General features: G+C 41.7%; 2 protein-coding genes across 4 annotated transcripts; one reads left to right on the top strand and one right to left on the bottom strand.

Moving 5' to 3' along the window:
* The first annotated feature begins 2,442 nt into the window (after positions 1 to 2,442).
* Positions 2,443 to 9,585, top strand: LOC306942927 (heterogeneous nuclear ribonucleoprotein C-like). 2 transcript variants are annotated; one of them, XM_079529114.1, is made up of 9 exons: positions 2,443 to 2,646; positions 4,789 to 4,968; positions 5,811 to 6,076; positions 6,320 to 6,404; positions 6,515 to 6,565; positions 7,150 to 7,319; positions 7,575 to 7,688; positions 8,163 to 8,326; positions 8,932 to 9,585. In XM_079529114.1, the coding sequence occupies exons 2-9, from the start codon at positions 4,964 to 4,966 to the stop codon at positions 9,037 to 9,039; spliced, it is 963 nt and encodes a 320-aa protein (XP_079385240.1). In that variant the 5' UTR covers positions 2,443 to 2,646; positions 4,789 to 4,963; the 3' UTR covers positions 9,040 to 9,585. The 2 variants fall into 2 exon arrangements, with proteins under 2 accessions (XP_079385240.1, XP_079385239.1); XM_079529113.1 differs by having other exon boundaries at positions 6,512 to 6,565.
* A 1,619-nt stretch (positions 9,586 to 11,204) lies between these two features.
* On the bottom strand, positions 11,205 to 15,105 carry LOC306942928 (uncharacterized protein). 2 transcript variants are annotated; one of them, XM_079529115.1, is made up of 7 exons: positions 15,015 to 15,105; positions 14,262 to 14,361; positions 13,263 to 13,463; positions 13,018 to 13,122; positions 12,796 to 12,925; positions 11,890 to 12,015; positions 11,205 to 11,593 (listed from the first exon to the last, which is right to left on the bottom strand). In XM_079529115.1, the coding sequence occupies exons 2-7, from the start codon at positions 14,358 to 14,360 to the stop codon at positions 11,541 to 11,543; spliced, it is 714 nt and encodes a 237-aa protein (XP_079385241.1). In that variant the 5' UTR covers position 14,361; positions 15,015 to 15,105; the 3' UTR covers positions 11,205 to 11,540. The 2 variants fall into 2 exon arrangements, with proteins under 2 accessions (XP_079385241.1, XP_079385242.1); XM_079529116.1 differs by lacking the exon at positions 14,262 to 14,361 and having other exon boundaries at positions 15,015 to 15,068.
* Positions 15,106 to 19,647: the final 4,542 nt, after the last annotated feature.

Raw genomic sequence — 19,647 nt, 5'->3', positions numbered from 1 at the left:
AAAGCTGGATGTCTTCAAACTTCCTACAACTTAACACAAACAAACCGAAATTCTCCTATTTGGCCCTCTCACCTCCAGAACCCACCTACAAAACTGTCTCGACTCCTTGTCAGCAAATGTCACACCAGTAGCCAAAAATATGGGTGTACTACTGGACTCTGACCTCTGTCTTGAGGCCCAGGTTAAATCCGTGGTTCGCACTTGTTTTTTTCACTTACGCAACATCTACAGAATCCGACCAGTCCTTTCCACCCCTAACCTTCATAAAGTTGTCAATGCACTCATTTCATCCCGTTTGGACTACTGTAACGCCCTCTATTCATCACTCAGCAAAGGATCCATACACCACCTACAGTTAATACAGAACGCAGCCGCAAGACTCATCACTGGAACAAGGAAATCTGAACACATCACCCCGGTACTGGCCTCACTACACTGGCTCCCTGTACATTTTAGAATTGATTTTAAGATTTTAATACTGACTTTTAAAGCTCAGAATGGCCTGGCACCGCAATACCTAGCGGATCTTATTAAACCCCACCAGCCTGTCCGCCAATTAAGGTCCTCTACCTTACTAGAGGTGCCGAGAACTAAAATGGTGACAAAGGGGGATAGGGCCTTTTCAAGCAGGGCTCCCAGGCTCTGGAACAGCCTGCCATCTGACCTGAGGTCTATTAGCTCCTTGGCTATTTTTAAAACTAAATTAAAGACCCACTTTTATAGGAAAGCCTTTTTAAACCGATAACCAATGTTTGCTTTTAATTCCCTTCATAATGTCATTTTATTGCTGTTTGATTGCTATGTAACACTGTTGTTTGTATATTGTTAAGCACTTTGTGACACTGTCAAAAAAGGTGCTATATAAATAAAGTTTATTATTATTATTATTATCATCGTCCGTGATCAAGGGGTGTGTGTGTGTGTGTGTGTGCTAAAAGGATAAACCCAGGAAAGTATGTGTGTATTCAATTAATCGAAAATATAAAGCCTTTTGTCAGACACAAACCAGTCATTTCGGGTGTTTTAAACACTATTTAACCAGGCTAATTTGCAAACCCAGACTTACGTCATGGTTTTCATCGGTCCATTTTCAATGGAGTATTTACAATTTTCAGTAGGCCTACTTTATTAAAACTTTAATTATTCATAAATGCATTATTATTACAACACAACATACATAGTTACATACCAATTCCAATCTGGCTTCAGAACATCCCACTCCACTGACACATGCCTCCTCTATTTGAGCGACCACATCAAACACGAGGTGGATGCTGGCAAATACTGTGGCATGACCTCCTTTTGGAGGTCATGCTGGACCTCCAAAAGGCTTTTGACACCGTGAACCACTTCATACTGGTTAACAAGCTAAAAGCAATTGGTATTGCTTTTAGGATGCAATCCTACCTGGAGGGGAGAGAACAGATGGTGGAGGTGAACGGAACACTGGCCCTTAAAAAACAAGGCTCCAGACTTCCCAAAACAAACTAGTCAGGCTACTACTTGGCCTCACTCCCCGAACCCACCTCACCGCTGCCACGATTGGCTGGAATGGCTTAGGGTTGACGACAGAGTAGGCCTGCAGCATCTTGCAATGGGTCTGGTCCACAAGATTCAATACACCACCAAGATACCCATGTAACTGTCTAAATACTTCTTTAATGTCAACGAAGTCCACACCCATAAAACCAGAGGGAGTTCAACAAACCATGTGCAACCCAGATTCGGCACAAACAAGGGACTAAATTGTTTTCGCTCCTATGTCACCAAAATGTGGAACACCCTACCAACAGTCATTAAGACATGCAAATCCTTGGACTCCTTCAAAAACACTCATTGGGCTAAAAACAGCCATAGCCATAGCCCAAATGTGCTGACATCATCACATTTGTGATGACTGCTATGGCCGTGTTTAACCCAAGGAGTGTTTTTGTGCAAAACTAATGTTTGGAATGGATTCGGCATCATGAAAAACCCCTAGTTTGACATGTCACAGCTACATAAAACATGATGAAAAAAAGAAAAAAAATGCCTTCTATAGGTCACATAAGTGACATAAGTCAATTATGAAAATTGCTCAACATATGCAAGTTAGCATCCGGCAGTTTCTACATGCTGCCGGCAGTTTCTAACATTTCAAACGTTGGTGTACATCCAGGTTCACATTCTGTTGTGCTTGAAATGTAGGCTACTGTAATTCTCTAATCTGTTAATAAATCTTTCATTCAATCAATCAATCAAAATACCACTTCAGCCATTTGAAAATAGTCGATCTCGAAGCTAGATCAGCTATGAGTACTTTCTACTTTCGGTACTTCAAGTACATTTGTATACCAATATTTTGTGTTTTTACTCGAGTAAATGTTTAATTCCGGGTTTGTACAACTTGTAACAGACTAGTAGTATTTCTACATTACTTTTACCCTAAGCTCTTACCTCTTACCTAAGCTCCACCACTGGAGGCAGCAGCATCCTGTGAACACTGCGCCATTTCCCACCACACTAGCACTAGCTAGCTGGCTAAAGCAATCGGACTGAGAAAGACAGACACACAGACAGACAGTCTGGGGTCGAACTGCGCGCTTAGTGCCAACACTATCACACAGATTTTACTGAATCACATCCATTTTACTCTTTACCCTCGTGGTGAGTATTTTGTTCAACAGACGTTTTTTTCCTCCATTTTTCCTTCCTTGTTTTGTTTTTTGGATTTTGTTTTTAATTTTTCTCCACGATGCCTTTTCTCTTTTGCGGGTGGATTTGACTTAGCAAGGGGAAGGGGAGAGCTAGCTGCAGCCATTTAGCATAGCTGGGCTGGTTGCCAAAGGGTGAACTACTGTGTTTTTTTTAAAAGAAATTCAACATTTTGGACTGACTTGCAGATTTTTCATGTGTTTTTATTTTACCTTTTTCTTGCAACCCCTAGTTATATTTTTCTTCCATCAATTCGGAAGTGCATTGTTTTTTGGCAGCTTTTCAACCACATCACCAGCTAACGTCTTAGCATCTCTGGCTAACGCCGTTAGATTTCGGTTTTGTTTGACAAAATGGCTAACGGCTTCATGTCGACCCAGTTCATTCGGTGCATTAACGTTATCATGTAATGCAACTGTTATGTCGCAGTATCTTTTTTTTAATTGGTGGACACTGGAAACAAAACATTCATTGACGATTGTTGGTTTCAGTGCAACTGGTAAAATGGTGGTTGTCTGGCAGAGCTGGTTTTTGTGTCCAAGCAGGGCCTGGTTGCTTGCTTTATCCAACCAGAACCTGCAGATGGCGCCGTTTGTCTAGGATAAAGATATAATTGTGTCTTTATTCTAGGAGGTCTACGGTCACGGCCTGTGACTGGGGAGGATTTTTTTTTCATTGCCCGATTTTGTCCACAGGTGTACTAGTGTGAGCTGTCTTTTTGTGGAATCGATTTTTCCTCACACATTTTTTCCTTCCCCTTTTGAGGTGTTTTCTGACTTTGGGAATTTTGGACTGTTTTGGGAGAATACATATTGTTACAAGCACACACAAACACACCATTAATTAAAAGATGATCCTGAAATACTATAATGCATTTTTATCAATGGCTATATTTTATAATATCGAGACACAGTCCTTAAGTTGCATCCCACACCTTGATTATGTTTATTTTCTCTCAGTTATATTTCCCCAACACATACCCTTGCCCAGAACATTATGGAATGAACAAAAATGGGACAATTCGGTCTACACAGAGTGGGCTCAATTGTGGATTGTCCCTGGAAACAAGATTATAATTCCTTAAAATGTACTTTTAAAAGAAAAAAAAATCCTCCCACAAAATGACAATTTTAGGATGTATTCACTTTGAACGGACATTAGCAGTGTTACAGTTAATTACAGTTAGTTAGATATATCTAGGTGCTTATAATATGCCACAGAGCTGGCATTACTTGACTTGTGTGATGATGACTGCAATGCATGCACATTATGATGTAATTTATTGATTGGACATACTGAAATAAAAATGCATACCTAGTAAAAGATAAAGGTTAACCTAACCATAATTTCAAATTTTCTAAATCAACCAATGGTCAGCCATAGTGCTATGCATTTCCAAATGTAGTGCAAGCATGTTAAGATTTGATTAAATTTGAAGCCCTTCATTGCTACACTATTAATTGCATTGAGAACTAAGGTCCCTTGAAGAGGAATTTAAGGAAATTCGTGTAGCCAAGCTTTAAATCAAAACCACTCAGAAGTCTATGCTGTGTGTTTTACTTTGTCCTTAAAATTCTGAACATACAGTAAGCACTGAGCATTGTGTCATGAAGGCTAACCACATGGGAGCATATTAAGTCCACATGAGTAGGAAGTTAATGTGGTCTAATCCCAGTTTAGCCTATTTGCATTTCAGTATCAGATTTCACAACTGGATGTTAATTTAACTCAATGACACTCAGGAATTTGCAGTGTAGACTGGTGTACAGGGGTCTACCTCCAATCAATACACCTTTTTGCCCATAATCGTATTAACAAATGTACTCATTTTTAGACATGTTTTATTTCTTAATGACATGGATTTCCAATTCCAACCCTGAAAAGCTGAATATTCAGATCAACATTTTGCTTCTGTCATAATTCATGTGAAATGGTCCACTCTATATGTACTGCTGTAAATATATGATTTCTGTCATTGACCTGTATTGTTCCGTGTTCAACTTGTCCATGAGTTGCCAGAAGCCTAACCAGGTCATATTTGGCAGCAGATAAACCCTGTACAACTTGACTGAGGTGTGTTTCCTGTCGCCTCAGTAGTATAAATCCCCTGGGAGTCCCGAGTGTGAAGGTCACCTTGAGAAGGGTGCTGCTGCTATAATTTGCAGAGAGCAAACCCCAACCCAGCACAGCCCCTGAAACAACCAGCCCGACACAAACTCACCCACAGTGTCAAAGAACAGGCAAGACGACGTCCCACGAAGAAGACGCCATGGAGTGAGTGATGGCCTCTTTAACTCCTTGTCACTGGGGCATGTTGGTGATAATACCTCTCCTGTTTTTACTGCTGCTTATCAGGACTCACTCCCTAATGTTTGGGTGAACCTACATTTCACATTCTACATGTTTTCTGTCTGGATAAAACACACAAAACAGATGATGGATACTACTTTTTTTTTTTTAAATGTCAAGCATCACATGGTAGCACGCACATCTTCTATGATGGGTAACCCTTATTGACACCTTTTAAAATAGCATTACTGTCCAATACAATGAGTTACACAGCACCAGATATTTGTCTTAGCAGGGACATCTCCCCCCTCATCCTTGGCTTATTAAACTGCTTAAGACACCAGTTGTCCAGCAGCAGAACATCTGCTCTTTCCATGATATAGATTATAGGCTGACACGGTAAATCCACATGAAATATAATGAAGTTATAGCACGCACTTCACACATGACACAAAAAAGGGGTACATAATAGTAATGGCACATGGGTGCAGATTAAAGTCAATCACCACGGTGGGGACTGAGGATAACTTCTATGTTTTTGGCCTTTCTGTTTTATAGAGAATTCTTGGATCAGTTTGCCTTCGTCTCCAGCAGATGAACAACATTCAACATGTTCAGCATTCTGATCCAGTGTTGACACGCTTTGTGTATTCATGATGGCCGTTTATTCTTCCAGGGCAACTAGGCTGAACAGTTTAAGCACCACCCAGCTTCACACTCAACATGCACCCCTGGGAGTGGACATCCACCAAGAAAGCACAGCCCTTTGCTGCTGAGTTTTACAATCTTCTCCCTCTCGCTTTCCACTTTCTGTCTCTCCGCTCTAGTCGCTCACCCACCACCGCCAGCCTGATGGCGAGCAACGTCACCAACAAGACAGACCCGCGCTCTCTCAACTCACGGGTCTTCATCGGCAACCTCAACACCCTGCTGGTGACCAAGGCTGACGTGGAGGCCATCTTCTCAAAGTACGGCAAGATCGTGGGCTGCTCCGTCCACAAGGGCTTTGCCTTTGTGCAGTACTTCAACGAGAGAATCGCCCGCGCTGCCGTGGCCGGCGAGGATGGGCGCATGCTCGTTGGACAGGTCCTTGGTAAGGACATTCAATCGGACCATATAAAAGCTTAGACCAGTGGTTCTCAAAGTGGGGTCCAGGGACCCTCAGGGTTTCCTTGATGGGGTTCCAATAACCCTTTAAGGCCTGTACATGTTGGGGTTCTGGGGGTCCTTGAAATTTAAAGCGTTTGAGAACCACTGCCTTAGACTTTTTGTACTTTTCCTCAAAAAAATGCAAATCAGAGTGATGTTTAATCTCCTGTGATGTCCTGCTCCTCAGACATCAACCTGGCTGGAGAACCCAAACCCCACAGGTCCAAGACCCCAGGCACAGGAGGCAAGCGTTCAGCTGGAGACATGTACAGGTCAGCTCCCACACCCCTCCATGTGCCACTTCAGGACAAACCCTTTTGTCACATCCATGGTCCAGTCATATTTCTCATTTCCTCATCCTGTTTATTTTCCTCTTCAGCAGCGGTTCTTCCTTTGAACTCGACTACGACTTTCAGAGAGATTATTATGACAGGTGAGGAGAATATTTCAGATGATTTATTCATGAAATAATAATATTTTTTATTTATAACACTTTATATTTGAAACTAATCTCTTTAAAAGGACAAGATAAGAATGGAAACAATTAATGCATTCTGTGGTCAACTATACTGCTAAAAGGTTAAAAAGCACACTGGGCATCTAAAAAGTCCAACTAGGCAAATGCCTTGTTAAAAAGGAAGGTCTTAAGTCCCCTTTTAAAAGCGTCCACGGACTGTGGTGCTCTCAGGTGATCGGGGAGGGCATTCCACAGCCGAGGCAGACCTTGTATTCTATCCTGAAGGAGATGGGAAGCCAGTGCAAGGAATGGAGTATGGGTGTGATATGTTCGTATTTCCGCACTCTCATCCGGATCCTAGCAGCACTGTTCTGAATGTACTGGAGCTTCCCTAGCTCTTGCTAGAAGTGCGCGATGAGAAGTGTGTTGCAGTAGTCGACCCTTGAGGAGACCAAGGCGGAGACAAACACCTCTGGAGAAAATGATAACCAATGGCGTCATGTGTTTCCATGTGCTCCGCTTTCTCTTGTTTCCATGTGCTCTGCTTTCTCTTTTTCTAGAGTGTACTCGTACCCGTCCCGTGTGCCCCCTCCCCCGCCCCCACTGTCGCGTGCCGTCATCCCACCCAAGCGTCCGCGGGTCAGCATCAGTGGTGGCGGAAGCAGACGCGCCAAGACCAGCTTCTCGTCTTCCTCCAAGAGCAGCCAGCGGACATCCTCATCCAGAACAAGTACATTCCACGTTGACATGACATTCCTGATGCATTCTTATAATAAACACTAGTATGGACTAAAATACTAAATGTTACTAAACCAGTGTAGTAGAGCTTTGTTGTCTTCTGTAGGCAGAAGATGTGTGTTGGTTGATTAAAGTAGTGATTCTCAAAGTGGGGTCTTGGGTTATTTGGGGGGGACTGCTACTGGATTGAACAGTGTTTATTAATTCTGAATTGACCCCTCCCCCCCCCCCCCCCCCCCCCCTCCAGTGAAGGTGGACGAGCTTCAGACCATCAAAAGGGAGCTGACCCAGATCAAGAGCAAGGTGGACTACCTGCTGGAGAGTCTCGAGCGCATGGAGAAGGACCACAACAAGAAGTCGGGTAAACTGACAGACGGCAAATATATGCCATCTTTGCACTCTCAGTTGGGGTACATTTTACCCTAATATTCTAATGACTATGTAGTATGTGGTTGCTACCTTAAGGGGTCATGGGGGGGAAATACACTGTGCAGAGGAACATGTCAACATGGTTTAGGGTTGATACAGAGAGAACACTATCTAGCACCCTCTGCTGGTCACATTTAAGTCCCCACACTGCCAGCATACTTTAACCGTTGCCGTTAGTGCCATTATACTGATTGTCCTATCAGTATAATGGCACTAAAGGCAGATCTACAAGCTGTAAGTTTGCAGTTTGGCTGTGTGTGTAGTAGAGGGAAAACTCAAGGAAGGTCCAGTTTATTAAGGCTAGAGGGTTTAAGTGGTTAACAGTCAGGTTTCTCTGAGACATTCTTATACTTTTGTCTATTCAAAGCGGCATTTGTGAGCATCTTGCTTGGTCCCATTTCCACAGAGTCCAAGACTCCGAAGCCAGAGCCAGGGGAGGTGACATCACCCCATCATTCCAGCAGCAAGAAGGACGAGAGCATTAAGAGAGACAGGGAGAACCAGGACATGAATGACTCCGAGGAAGAGGAGGAAGAAGATGAGAGAGACCTGCTGGAGGAAGAGGAGGAGGTGAGAAGGAGATTTTTGCACTACTTTAAATGCACCACGTCTTTGTACGCACGGTTGTACGCATGCGCGCTGCTGTTCACTTCCCTGTTTAGCGCTCAGAAAGAAAGGCTCGCTACGCGTAATCTAGGGAGCTCTCCGTGGTTTTGACCAGATGGCTATACTTCTGTCTTCATTTCTGACTTCAACATGCCTCTCGTCCAGCATATTAATGCTTCTAGAGAGACTTTATCGTAATCATCGTAAGGTAAGCAAGCAACATTATGTGTACGTGTACACGTCCTAGCGCATTTTCATTGATATCAAACGAGAGAAAAATATTCTGAATTATTTATTTTTTGTCTTTAATTTGCCTCCAAGGCCACCATACTCCTTGCTCTTCGCGCACGTGCGTTGTCATTCACTTCCCTTCCCTATACGGATCAGAAAGAAAGGCTCAGCACGCGTAATATAAGGAGCTCTCAGTGGTTTTGACCAGATGAATATACTAAGCTCTTCATTTCTGACTTCAACATGCCTCTCGTTCAAAATATGAAGCGAGCGATCATCAGAACATTAACTTCCCATAACTTCGTTCTCTGAACCATTATCTATCGCCAACCCTGCAGGTGAAGAGTCAAGACAGAGAGGAGGAGGAGGAGGAAGAGGAGGAGGAAGGGGAGCACGTGGAGAGAGACGATGAGGCCGACAGTCTCAACGGAGAAGAGGACTCCTAGAAGAACTGCACTGCCACTCTCCACCACACTGACCTACATACATCCACAGCTTCCATAGCGATCATGGACTCTTGTTGTAATGCCTACATCGCCATTGCGGATTTAGGAGAAAAATAGAAAAGACGCATACACTCAAGCATGGTGAATCTCCACACTAATGATGTTCCATTGTTCCATAAGCCTCGTTTGATTTTACCTTTTAGTTTTTTCTTGTTTCTTTTATTACAGTTGTCTGCTATTACTGGCTGTATGTTTTTGAAGAAATTATGTGTGCCGTTATTCATCGTCTGTCCAGCGGGGGTGGGGGGGGCGACAGGAACATATGGACAATAACTGTTCTGTTAGAAACCACAGCTTGAAGAAGAAATGCGATCACGGGAGTTCATCTACAAAGTACCGATGACGTTAAAGAGTTAAATGTGTTTTGTTGGTTTTTTTGTCCGTTGAAAGGTTTCATTTGTTCTGTATTATCATGTCACTGTTTTTTATACTATTTCAGTCTCAGTTGAACTGTAATAAAATATTGCAATAAAATATTAAAACTGGATAACTGTTTCCTGTTTACTGAAGTGTGCTTGTCATTTGTAGAGTGAAGAAACCAGTCTGATCAGTAATCAAAGTATAATCTATCTGGTGTTCATGTTTTATTTTGTTATGGGAAAAGGAGTTGAAATGAATTACAAGTCTGGGAAACATAGAGGGCTCATCTGGCAGTATCTGACATAAGCTGACAACATTCGATTAAACTAAACGCATTTATAATGGCACTTGGATTGGTTTGCCTCAATGTAAATGTAAATTTGGCATATGTATATTCGATGGGTACTTGGGGATTTGTAAATGGACATTTTAAAATGAAAAGTAAACATTTTGTTTAAAATAAGATATGTGGTTAAGAATGATGCTCTTTGGTTATATAAAATCACTCATGTATCATGTATTGTAGTGTTGGCAATGGTATTGACAACCGTCAAAATAAAATTAAAACTTGAGATACAGACCTGTACATTGGATTACAAAATGAGCTCCATACAGAGTGGGGAAAAGGTTAAACTTTTCCATTAATTGCTTTAATGATCCCATAAATTGGGATTGGCATTCAAATTAATCTGATCTTCTGTAATTTTCACGTAATGGTTTCAAAATAATTTGTGTACATCTATGGGTTAGTTCACATTGTTTTACATACCATGTGAAGGCAATATAGACATAGTTGGGCATCCTTGACCTTTTCTCTATTATATAGTACAGTAATGCATTATAATGGCATCTAGATCAGATCATAGATTGTTACGAGACGTGCAAAGTTGTTGTCTGGAAGGCATAACAACAGAAACATACATGGTATTGTCAGATTTGTCACATGGGACAAACTACTGAAAGTACATCCATTAGACTATCTTTTATTCTTTTCATTTTTTCAAGATATTTTTTGGGCGCTTTTGCCTTTATTGATAGAATATAGATATACAGTAGCTTGACAGGAAACGGGGAGAGAGATGGGGGGAACCCGTGACACACTGTCATGCTGGATTATCTGCCAAGGTGCCTGGACCACTAAACCGGCCCAGGCCATCTCAAGTACTATTTGACTCAGCTGTTCTTTCAACTCAAGATGATTTTCACAGTGCCCATCATTTAAAGTTAGTATCACAAAAGAACATCTGCCTAATTCATATTCATAATATTAATCATATATTCAAATAATATGCATCCATAGATTGTAAACTATCAGTTTCTCTGTAGAAGTTCTTCCCTATATTGTCCTACTGTACTTCATTGTACTTCATGATCTTCTTTAATTAGGTCCTCAGCACATCTGGCAATATCACGGTCCACAGCAGGAACAGCACAGCTGATCACACAGAACGACATTGATTGATGAATTACTAACTTTTTTGTTAGGCTTTTTTACACTTAAATAATCATTAACTAAAAAAAAAAAAGTCGTGTACACAGATACAGCAAATACGTTAATCCCATCATTGGCACACGCCACTGGTGTGGAACTAAGTGTGATCAGGCTTAAGCCACTCTGGATCTGTAACTCTGAGAGTTACAGATCCGTAAGTACAAATGGAACAATTTAAAAAAATATTTTAACACAATCTACACTGCAAAACTGTGTAAATTTAACTCCAAATGTACTCTCTCAGAGTTACAGACCTGTAAGGGTCCATTTGGACCGCCTGGAGGTCCCTGGACCCGACGTTGAGAACCAGTAGGTTCACATGGTATTGCCAGGAGGTCAAATGGTATTGTCAATTTGTCACATGGGACAAACTTGTGCATGTATTTTCAACATCTTTGTCAGGGCTAGAGGTGACTTTCACAGTGCCCATCATTTAAAGACACTAACACAAAAGAAGACCTGCCTAATTCATATCCATAATCATATATTCAATAATATACAGTACATCCATAGAAGTTTCTCCGTAGAAGTTCTTCCCTTATTGTCAGACTTCATTGTACGGTATCCCAATGATGTCCAATGATCTCCGTTAGGTCCTCAGAACAACTGACCACATCAGGGCACACAGCAGGAACAGCACAGCTGATGGGAACACAGAATGACATTCAATGATGAATTACGGTATCATTAACTCAATTTATAAAGCAATGTCCTGTCCTGCACACAAAACGAAAAAATAAAGTAAATAACCACAAAGAATCCTGTCTCTCCACATCAATATGCTTTCTCTATTCTCTTAAATACAAAATATGTATACTATAATAATATATAATAATATTATATTCAATGCCCGACAGTGTTGCAGGACGGAAATAGCTTGTAGATTGTCTATTTTAACATTTCCATGGGCCTCACCACTGGCTGCAGTGTTAACCTACCTGGTGCTGGTGCAGAAGCAGCTGCCATGGTGGTTGGTGCTACCGTGGCGGTTAATGCATTGCTGGTAGGATCGGTCAGATCAAGTGCAGCTATACGCAGGACTCTTGTAAAGGCACCAAGGGTTGCTGAAGACCGAAACAATAGTACTATTAATTAGACATCGATTCACTTGACAATTTGAGGCTGATCAAGTTTTCAACTATGAATATGTGTGTGTGCATGCATGCTTCCTTATTTGCATTTGTGCTACTACTTGCTAATACTTAAACAACCATTGATATTATAGTGTGTGTGTGTGTGTGTGTGTGTGTGTGTGTGTGTGTGTGTGTGTGTGTGTGTGTGTGCGTGTGCGCGTGCATGTGTGTGTGAGTACGTTCATTAGCATATTATCTATATCAGTATGTGTCTGTGCGTAAGAGCGACTATTGTATGCATATGCTTACCTATGTTTGACCACCTATATTTATGTGCTTGCCTTGGACCCAGGTCTATGTTCTATTTTGAAAATGTTGTGTTTTTTTTTCTATCAAATTGTTTTTTAAATGTTTCCATGGTCATGTTTTCTCTTGTTCTCTGGACTGGTTGTCAAACTTCCGAGCTCTGGTAGAGCAACTACACGAGCCTCCACAAGTGGTAACTGTATTCCCAGGTGTAACAACTCATTCGGACAGTCTGCCTTCTCAATAAAGGGGCAAACCTTTGGAACTCCTTGCCTATACGGTACTAAAACTAGAGACGGACGGTAACGTGTTCTACAGAGGACTCAAACTATGGTTGGAATCAAATCAACTGTGCTCACATGTATAGTTTCTGACTGGTTATCTGAGTGATTATCTTTACTTTACTTTGTTTTGTAAACGTATAATAATAAAATATGTGAGATGTATAGGGCAGGCTATACTTACTGCCATTGGTGGTCCGCCCTTTCCCCAGGACGACAGTGACATTGGAGGACGATGCATTGTTGTCCCGAGGAACTTTGAACTCACATTGAATCATGCTTCCATTTACAGAGCCACGGATCTCCTTCACCGGCTATGATAAAGATGGTCAACTCTTGTCATTATTGTTGCTATGAATAAATAGAGCAACCCAGTGTCACAGCTCTTACACATGCAGGACCTCACCGTTCCTACTGGAGTGAGTGTAGTAGAACCATCTTGTAGAAGCATTGTACGGAAGAAGAAGTTGCTGGTGCCATTGTGCTGAGCACATACAAAAACCATGGTATCCTAGACAGACAGACAAACAGACAGAGAAGGAAGTAATGAACAACTGGAAATGCTGGAATCACAGGTTGTCTGCGTGAGACGTACCAGATCAGTTTAGTGTTCTGCGTGCGTGCGTGCGTGCGTGCGTGCGTGCGTGTTACCATAGATCCGTGCATAGTGAGTCCCATGGCTATATATCCAGGGGACATCCCACTGTGCCCTATATGAAGGTAAGGCATAGAAGCGTTGGCATGGACCATTATGGTGGTGAACGCACAGTCACTGGTCTCCGCTGGATCACAGTCATCTGGTGTCTCAATGCACAGTTTAGTCTCCCCACAGCCTGTACGACTGATGTTAACCTGGTGTAAGCACGTACGCACACACACACACACACACACACACACACACACACACACACACACACACACACACAATCATCCCAGTTTTCATTTACCAATTTACATTTTTTTTCCACTATACTATACTATACTATACTATACTATACTATACTATACTATACTATACTATATACTTACTTGGGTAAAAAGTACAAAAGTATTGGTGTCAAAATGTATACTTAAAGTACCAAATTATGTACTAATTATGCAGAATGTCCTATTTGAAGTTTTCAAATGTCTAAAAATCTTCTGAAATTAGCAGATCTACAAGCTCACAATGTGTCACAACGCGATGCATTGTGAGCTTGTAGATCAGCTATTTTCAAATGGCCGAAATACATATAGGGCTGAAGTGGTTCATGTATGTTTTGTAATAATAATCTGAATCTACAAAGTAACTACCGGTAGTAACTCAAGTTTTCAAATAAATGTAGTGGAGTAAATTTGCCTCTGAGATGTAGTGGAGTAGAAGTAAAAGTACTGGAAATTAGAAATACTCAAGTAAAGTACAAATGACTCAAGATTGTACTTAAGTACAGTACTTACGTAAATGTACTTACTACAGAAATGGTACTATATATTAGTGAACATCAGTGAAGATATACTGTATGGTGATATGGTTGGGGGGAAAAGGGAAGTTTGAACCTTAACACAGTTAGGTTAATATTTGAGTGTGTTCTTTCAACACCCAGGATTGTGCTATAAGTATACCACTCAGCCCCCACTGAGCAGGTTGTCAGGCTGTCAGGTTGTCAATACCTGTAAGTTAGAGGCAAACGAGAGATGACTTGTTCCATGTATGCCTGGAGCCAGGCAGACGATCACCGTGGCAACCAACAACATCAGTTCTCTGGCCATTCTTAAGCAGAAGAGGGTTAGCGGGCAAACAAAAGAGTAAGCAAACATGTAAATAGAAGCAAATATTCATTTGTCATTCTTTATTTGGATCCACCTTCCTCAAAGTAGTTGCTATAGTCTTCCTGCATGGGGCCCACACAAAACAGTAAAACCAAACAAATGTTACGATCAAACTGCATCAAAAGAGAAAAAGATCTGAAAACATGTAAAATGACTATGTATGAAACAATGAAAATAGAAAGCTATAAATGTGAAATAACGTTACAAATAAGGGCTTGTTCCAGACCCTCTTAGTGGCTCTGGGCCAGGGTAAAATATTTGTCATACGTTTGATCTCCTGATATTTTAAAAGCATACCATTGCTTGTCCCACATTATCATTTACGATATGAATATGATGATGATATGATTACTATTATTATTATTATTATTATTATTATTATTATTATTATTATTGCACCCAAAACAAACTAGGACTAACTAATTAAATAAATAAAGTAATGTCAGAATTGTAAATTTGTTAGTTTGTCAGTAATGTAGTATAATTGGTCTCAGTACATCTGATGAGAAAATCTTTTTGTTTCATTGTTAGTACTAATTAATATGTTGACATGATGTAATGTCAATATATTACACAAATCTTTGCTCCACTTACCTGTGTGTTAAGATCAGTGATCTAGTATCCTGATGAATTGTCCTTGGTTGTTCCTCTCTGCCTGCCCACCTGTGTGTAATTAATGCACATCTGTTACATATTAGATCTTTATATGTCTGGTGGTTAAGGTGTCCAAGTGGGCGGAGCTAGTCGAGAGCATCATTCTGAACTAGGGCCAAGGTGGGAATTTGAGTGGACAAAGCTATTTCAACCTGCTTTGTCATTCCCACGAGGAAGTGTTCTGCATTATTGGATATGCCAACAGCATTACTCACTGATTACTCACTTACTCACTTACTCGTCCTATTTAACAGTCCTTTATGTAAAAAAATAAAAATAAAAAAAAGTAATCTGCCCTGGGAAAATGACTTTCTTGATTATTCTTGATTTTCTCTGTTTGGTGTTTTGATAATGTTGAGAAGTTGAGAAAGTGGTAATTTGAGGTGTCAATAATGTGACTAGATTTCCACAGCCGTTTAGTGTGTGTAGTACGTACATCTGTAATCCACGTAACTCAAAAAAGGTTCGCCCCACCGACTTCAAATTTGAGTCTTGACACACGCGCTCCACACCACCACAGAGTGTGCATTGCCCGGTGTCAAGTCCGTCGGATAGCCGGTTGTCCAGAACCAGCACAAAAGCCTCTTCCCAGGCTCTGGACAGGGCCCAAATTAGCCAAATCACACCAACACCCATGATCACCCCTAGATCTCCATATATGGAGCTGGCCTGTTCTGACATCACAATGATGATCTGACATCACAATGTGGCGTGACCTCGCCCTAACTCGAGAACCGTTCTCCCCACCGACTTCAAATTGTCCAGAACCACCACAAAAGGCTCTGGTCAAGCTATGCCAGTGGACCTAATGAGCTGAATCACTAAACTGAACGGAACTGTTTTGGACATACGGTAGGAACGAAGGTTTCCACCCAATAGCCATGATATTCTGTTATGTCCATAAAGTTGCATAATAAAGGTTAATGTCATCATTGTCATGTGACAGTCACAGGACAAATGATACCATTACACAACCACTGTGGGTATCGCCACAACACATCCACATGATGCTTTGACATTCCTCACAATGCAGTCACATTTTCTCAACAAGGTCCTGTTTCATTCTGTTTCCCTGAGTAGGAATTTGCAACTTGAGATGAGATTCTACCGGTTTTACAAATAAAATATTTGAGTACTTTTCTCTCTCTCTCTCTCTCCAGGAGGTGGTACCAGCAGGGCGTGCCATCACAGAGTGCCAGGCGTGCCATGTTTCAAGGTTGGTATAAGGTCAATAATTGATTAGAGTGCCCCTCACTTCACACGGGTGTGACCATGTTTGCTTCTTCACACTGGTTTTACTGGTTTCAAGAAAGCAAATATGTTCTCCATGTTATGCAAATATATTATTGTGTCAATATAGTCTTTTAAAAGTTTTAATCACTGTTTATCTGTGTTATTGGTAATGGTAGCAACATGTAACATGTTTATATTACATTTTGCCAAACATCACTATATCCTTTTGCCAAACATCACTATATCCACACACACATACTGGTGGTGTGTGTGTGTGTGTGTGTCGCGACTTGGCCTGTTGTAGCGCCACCATGAGGCTGATTTGAAAACTGTCAAGTGGCATTTCTTCCTCAGCCTAGTATGCGTGCACAGTTTTATATATTTATTGTCTCGTAATTATATGCCCATATGATGCCCATGGGTGTGTGTGTGTGTGCCCCACGACAAAACAATGTAGGCCTATTATTGTTTTGTCGTGTAAACCCAGATCAGGTTATATAACTTATATAGCCTTTAAATAACAATGAAATGTCATAGGCCTACCTATTCTAGCATTTCAAATATTTTTTTAAACAATAAATATTATTATCTCAATTAATTGCAATTAGGCAGCATGCAGGCTGGCTGCAATCAGTGGAAACTGCAGCCAATAGGCTACAGCTTGAAGGATAACTTCATGGACTTGTTTTTCTTTTCGGTGGCTGTACGTCTGTCGTCACAATATTGGTTTGGTCTTGATCAAGGAAGGCAAAAATAAAGTCTGGCGAGTGAGTGGTGGTGAGGTGACGCGAGGAGGTTAAGGTAAGGTAAAACAGCCATGGTTCACAAACTTCACATGTCATGACGCTCGTAGGCTACAGTCATGTTTCAGGGCTAAGGTAAAAACGGCAACGGCCTGAGTTGTCCTGCAGCCGTTTTGTGCTCCCATGATGTAGGCCTATAGTCAGAGGTGCATGATGTGCCAACTGCCAAGCGAACCAAAACTGATGATGGTCAACAGGCGGGTCAAAATCATTTCATGTTGTTGCATGCTTTATATATTACCGGGATGGCCAGCAGATGGAGCCAAATAATAGTCTAGCATTGATGCTGGACTCTAATTAGTGGTCTAGCACTGACAGTGTGGGAATTTACACTGACCTCCCTTTTTTCAGGCCAATTTTGAAAGAAACCATTGATTACATCCTTTAGTTTAATGGATGGTGTCAGGGCATTCCACATTTTGGTGGCAGAGTAGTAGAAAAATTGGGTAGTAGGCCTACCAGATCATGGTTGCTCAATGCTCCCTCTGACTGTCACTCTACCACAGCCGTAAATGTTTTCAACTGATTATGAACCAGGGACCACCACCCTAACTGAGATTCAACCTGGGGACCACTGTTGTGTTGGGAGGGGGGATATGGGCGTTGTGTGGGGGGAAAATTAACCTTCCATATTAAAATCATGATGCTATTGTAACTGTATGTATGAGCGAGCAGACACATGCAATTCATTATGGGCACATTTCCTTATAATGGTGAGTGACTCAACCAGGAAATCCGGTAGTTTCCCTTGAGATTCTACCTCCCTTTTCTGTGGAAGTTCTTGACGTCCGACTTCCCAGTAACTGACAACATCGCCGCGTCATCATATGTCACCACGTCATTTACTGCATTGTTTCTCAACTTGTGGTCAATACAATACATTTAAATACAAATCTTCACTTTCCTATACATTACTAAATTCATGGTCAGGGACCACATGCAATACCTTCACGGACCACCAGTGGTCCACGGACCCATGGTTGAGGGTATTGAGGTCACTTTGACTTTCTTAAATACCAATCCCATTGTTATTTGCTTAACCTGTCCCTGAGCTATACCAGACTAGTGTCTAGTTGTATCCGTTTGTTTTGGGAGGTCTGACTTTTTTCTGTAACACTGAGTTTCTTTGTTATGGAAGCTTGTTGATAGCATCTCTGTGGTGACGTGTAATATTACATAATAAAAATAACACTGTGTGAATGTTCCTCTCAACCTATTTTTAACCATTGGCAAAGGTAGAGGTTTGAACAGAAATACAAGTGACAAAGTTTATGAGCACAAATCAATGTTGGGATATATATAATTCAACGGAATGAAAACGTGGGTATCGGGTGCAAAAATGACATTTGTTTTGTCGAGCGTCTGTATTTGGCCCATGTTCAGGGTGTGGGAAGCCAGGCGGGGAGGGTGATATTTGTCATTGCACGTACGGCCTGGGGTGGCACCTGTCAGTGGGGAGTGTTTGGTGGGAGGAGTAGGATGGAGGCTCTACGACGTCCTCCCAATGGGGGCTCTTCACTGGCAGGTGGTGAGCCAGTAATATACAACTGGAAACACACGTCCATAGAGGCGCCGATCTAGGGGTTTCTCGGGTGCCAGAGCACCCTTGGTAAATTCAAAGCACCCTTGACGATGCAGACTAGTCCATTCACGTTAAACCGGTTTGGGTGGGGACTCGGGAGCACCCCCAGCCCCACACATGCGCAAGTTTCACACCTAAGGTCTGAAGTGGTGTGTTCAGCACTCTTATCCGTGATCATAGATCGGCGCCTCTGCATGTCACCTTCATGTGTTTTTCTAGTTCAAATCTGCTACTTAGCCAATCAAATGAAGCCATGAAAAACTGACCCCGAACAGGAAATGTTTAAGCCACCTTCTGGAAAAGGTAAACTAGTAACTACAGTTATGTCTACAGGCAATGCATGTCGGGAGCGTTTTACCGGCCACTCATGTGTCGTAATCGGCAACGCGTGTCGGGAGCCATAGGTGAGTCTTAACCAGCCACGCATGTGTCGGACTCACGCATGTGTCGGTCCAAATACCAATGTCTGCACCCCCTGTTTACGACAGTTTCCACAGTATTTTAGAAGGCTTACGCTTGGTCCATTTCACATTGGAACGTTGGAAGTAGCATTTGGATGGAATGATATTTTGTTTTCCATTGTTCAGAACATTGTGATGGATGGATTCGTTTTTACGTTTTACCCCGTCCAGGACAGGCTTCAGATGTGCCTCCTCAGGAGACTTGGCTCAGATCTGAACCCATTTGATTTAGCGTTAGGAACCCGTTGCGATCGTATGCCCTTGCTGACATCGACCCCAGGAAGGGTTCGAACCCACAACCTTCCGCATGAAAGGCATACGGCTCTAACCACTACAATATAGGGCGGCCCCGTTCAGAACATTGTGATATAAAGCAAATTGTCCAACTGGCAGGACTATGACTATAACAGAACACGTGAAGCACTAGTAGTTGATTGGAAGAGGACGTGTTTTCATTCCCCATGTATGAGTTATGGTTGAACTGGACTTGTTAT

This window comes from Electrona antarctica (genome assembly GCF_951216825.1).
Source record: "Electrona antarctica genome assembly, chromosome: 19".
NCBI lineage: Eukaryota > Metazoa > Chordata > Actinopteri > Myctophiformes > Myctophidae > Electrona > Electrona antarctica.
The sequence above is the reverse complement of the archived record's forward strand: the minus strand, read 5'-3'. Positions and strand labels throughout refer to the sequence as shown.